Here is a 2,673-nt window from a genome sequence, read left to right on the forward strand (position 1 = left end):
TGCCCTCTGCCACCCGGGAGCAGGCCTAAGCCAGCAGGTTGTTATCTCCCGAGGGGTCCCAGACTGCGAGAGGGCACAGGCCGGGCTGGGGGACCCCCCTCCCCTCCCGAGTGCACAAAATATTTTGTGCAGGGCCTCTAGTTCATTAATAAAATTAAAAATAAGGAATTTTAAAAAATTAAAACTTAAAATATAAGGCAGATGTGATTAGTGCCACACATATACAAACACACACACACATAACTAAATGAATAAATAGAGGACTGAGGGAACACAGAGAAAAGACAGGAAACACTGGGCTCGGGAGTCACCAGTCTTCAGAGAGGTGGATTTCAACTACACGTTACGAATGGAGAGAATCTCAGCCTTTGGAGAAAGGGCATCTAAGGCTCATGTGGCCTCCAAGATGAGAGGGACCTTGCCTTTTTCATCTGTGAATCCCCAGGACTGGACCAGTGCCTGGCACTAAGTAGAGGTTTAATAGATAAGCAACAAATGTATTCAAGGAAGTTAGAGCGAGGGCTCAGTTTCCTGTGAATCAGGCCGTGTAGCAGTGGTGAAAAGGGTGGAGGTGACCAGGGCAGCAGGGCCATGTCTCAGTCTTAAAGCCGGATGAGGGCGTTGACACTTTATTTGCTAGTCTCTGAGTTGTGAATGCAGGTTTTTAAGCAGAGAAATGACATAAGCAGAACCAACTTTTAGGATTCACTGGCAGCAGGATGTAGGATCAGCAGAAAGAGGTAGAGTTTGAGTCAGGCGTTAGCTACAATACTAGTTAAGATGTGGAGCAATGAAAGCCTGAAACTATAAAGGCCACAGTGGAAATGGAAAGGAAAACATTAGCTGACTAGGATGTCCAGGCTGCTGTGGTGGTGACTGACTCCGAGATGAAAGAAAAGAAAGAAAAGGAAAAAAAGAAAGAAGAGAAAGAAAAAGAAAGAAAGAAAGAAAGAAAGAAAGAAAGAAAGAAAGAAAGAAAGAGTAAGTTAGTTAGTTGAAGATGCCATCAGTGTTCGCCCGGGATGAATGGGTTGGTAGCAGCACTAACAGAAGAGAACCATGGCAAGAAGCCTGCTAGGTAAGTGATGGTGATGAGTCTGTCACTAGGCTCTGCAAGAATGGCTGTTGCAATAAGAAAAGCAGCAGACCTTCCAGACCAGATAATGAGGCCTGCTTTAAAAATAAACAAAGAGAAGAACAAGCCAAAAACCTTAGTCATTTATGTTTTGAATAAATGATTATATATATTTACATGTTTAAAATTGAAGACTTGGAAGAGGGAACACCCTTTTCTTCAGCCACTTTATATCCCAACTGTGAAGCAACCAATTAAATCAGTTTGTGAGACCAGTTTTAATTAAACCTACATTCCCTAAGTTAAAACAGTTCTGTATTCGCAACAAAACAGTTACTGGGCAGGACGCAGGCAGGGAGATGGGAGATGGGATCGACCTGAGACTCCTGGACACTCTGACAAAGAACCACAGACAGACGAGCACCTGGGGGAGTCTCAGTCATGCGGGGGAGTCTCGGCACTGCCCTCCTCCCAGGGTGGGTATGCGGTATTCTTCCTTCTACTCTGCCCTACTGTGTGTCAGCCACTTCACAGGCGCTATCATAGTAGATCACCCCTAAAGGTGGGTTCATTATCCCACTGTACTCTGAGGGCTCTGAGGCTCCAGTAGACTCATACTTTTCTAGAGGTTACACCAAGAGCAAGTGGCCGGGTGGAGTCAGATTTGAATTGCCCTCGTGGGACTCTAAAGCCTGTGTTCTTTACATTCCAGTGTGTGATCAGAGAAGAAGGGAGATTCTTAAAATCAGGTTTGGGGAATTTTGAGTGAGTGGGAAAACAGAAAAAGCCAAAACAGTTTAAAATAGGGTTTTATATTTTTAAACATAAGACTGTGAAATACAGCTTCTATAGACATACCACCAAAATTACCAGCCAAAAAACTATGGCGTCTACAGGGTGTTTGAAGAACCAACCCGACCCATCTACTCATCAGGCGTTGGGAGAGTGTTGGGGACAGAAATCAGGTGATGGAGAAGGACTGACCAATCCCTAAACGCAAACTGGTTTTCTTTCCAGTGATCCCAAAGCACATGCGGACATCACCCAGCCGGGAGCCCGGAGGTCCACGCCTGCACTGTCCGCGCTCTAAGCGAGGCAGAGCCCGCGGCCGTCTCCACAGCCCGGCCGGCCCAGACTCTGCAAATCCTCCGCTGATGTCCCATCCCAGGAGGCAAGTGGGAGGGAAGCTCGTGATGCCTGCGTCCCACAGTCTCATGGCGGCTTTGACGACAGTTAGTTTCCTACCCACTGAGTGGAGAGTTTTAGGTGATGAAAAGTGTGAGTGGGTAAGGAAAGGGAACTCCCTCTTCATTCCTTGGCCTCAAGTGGCACAAACTTTCATTAAAACCCACGCGGGAGGCTGTTTGCGGTACAATAACTCTAACGGGGCCTCGGCGCTGGACCCCATGTTCGGCAGAGTCCGCTGCACAGCACACCCACCCCCCACCTGCACGCGCCGGCCGCGGTTACCTCCGCGCACTCGGCCTGAACTGGCAGAAGCCACGGCCACACCCAGTGTTGACGAGGCCGGGATCCGCGTGAGCCGGGAGGGAACCGCCTTCGGTGTCGCAGGCCTCCCGTGAGCGAGACCTGGGCCT

At 48.6% G+C, this 2,673-nt stretch overlaps 1 protein-coding gene across 1 annotated transcript in view; it reads right to left on the reverse strand.

Annotated features, from left to right (window-relative positions):
• Window positions 1–2,673, reverse strand: part of RIPK2 (receptor-interacting serine-threonine kinase 2) — a 46,658-nt gene that overhangs the window by 42,390 nt on the left and 1,595 nt on the right. The window contains exon 2 of the mRNA XM_014528435.1: window positions 2,546–2,671. Within this exon, the coding sequence (XP_014383921.1) occupies window positions 2,546–2,671 (126 nt within the window). The remainder of the gene's footprint in view (window positions 1–2,545; window positions 2,672–2,673) is intronic.

Source organism: Myotis brandtii, unplaced genomic scaffold, assembly GCF_000412655.1.
Source record: "Myotis brandtii unplaced genomic scaffold, ASM41265v1 scaffold634, whole genome shotgun sequence".
Taxonomy (NCBI): Eukaryota; Metazoa; Chordata; class Mammalia; order Chiroptera; family Vespertilionidae; genus Myotis; species Myotis brandtii.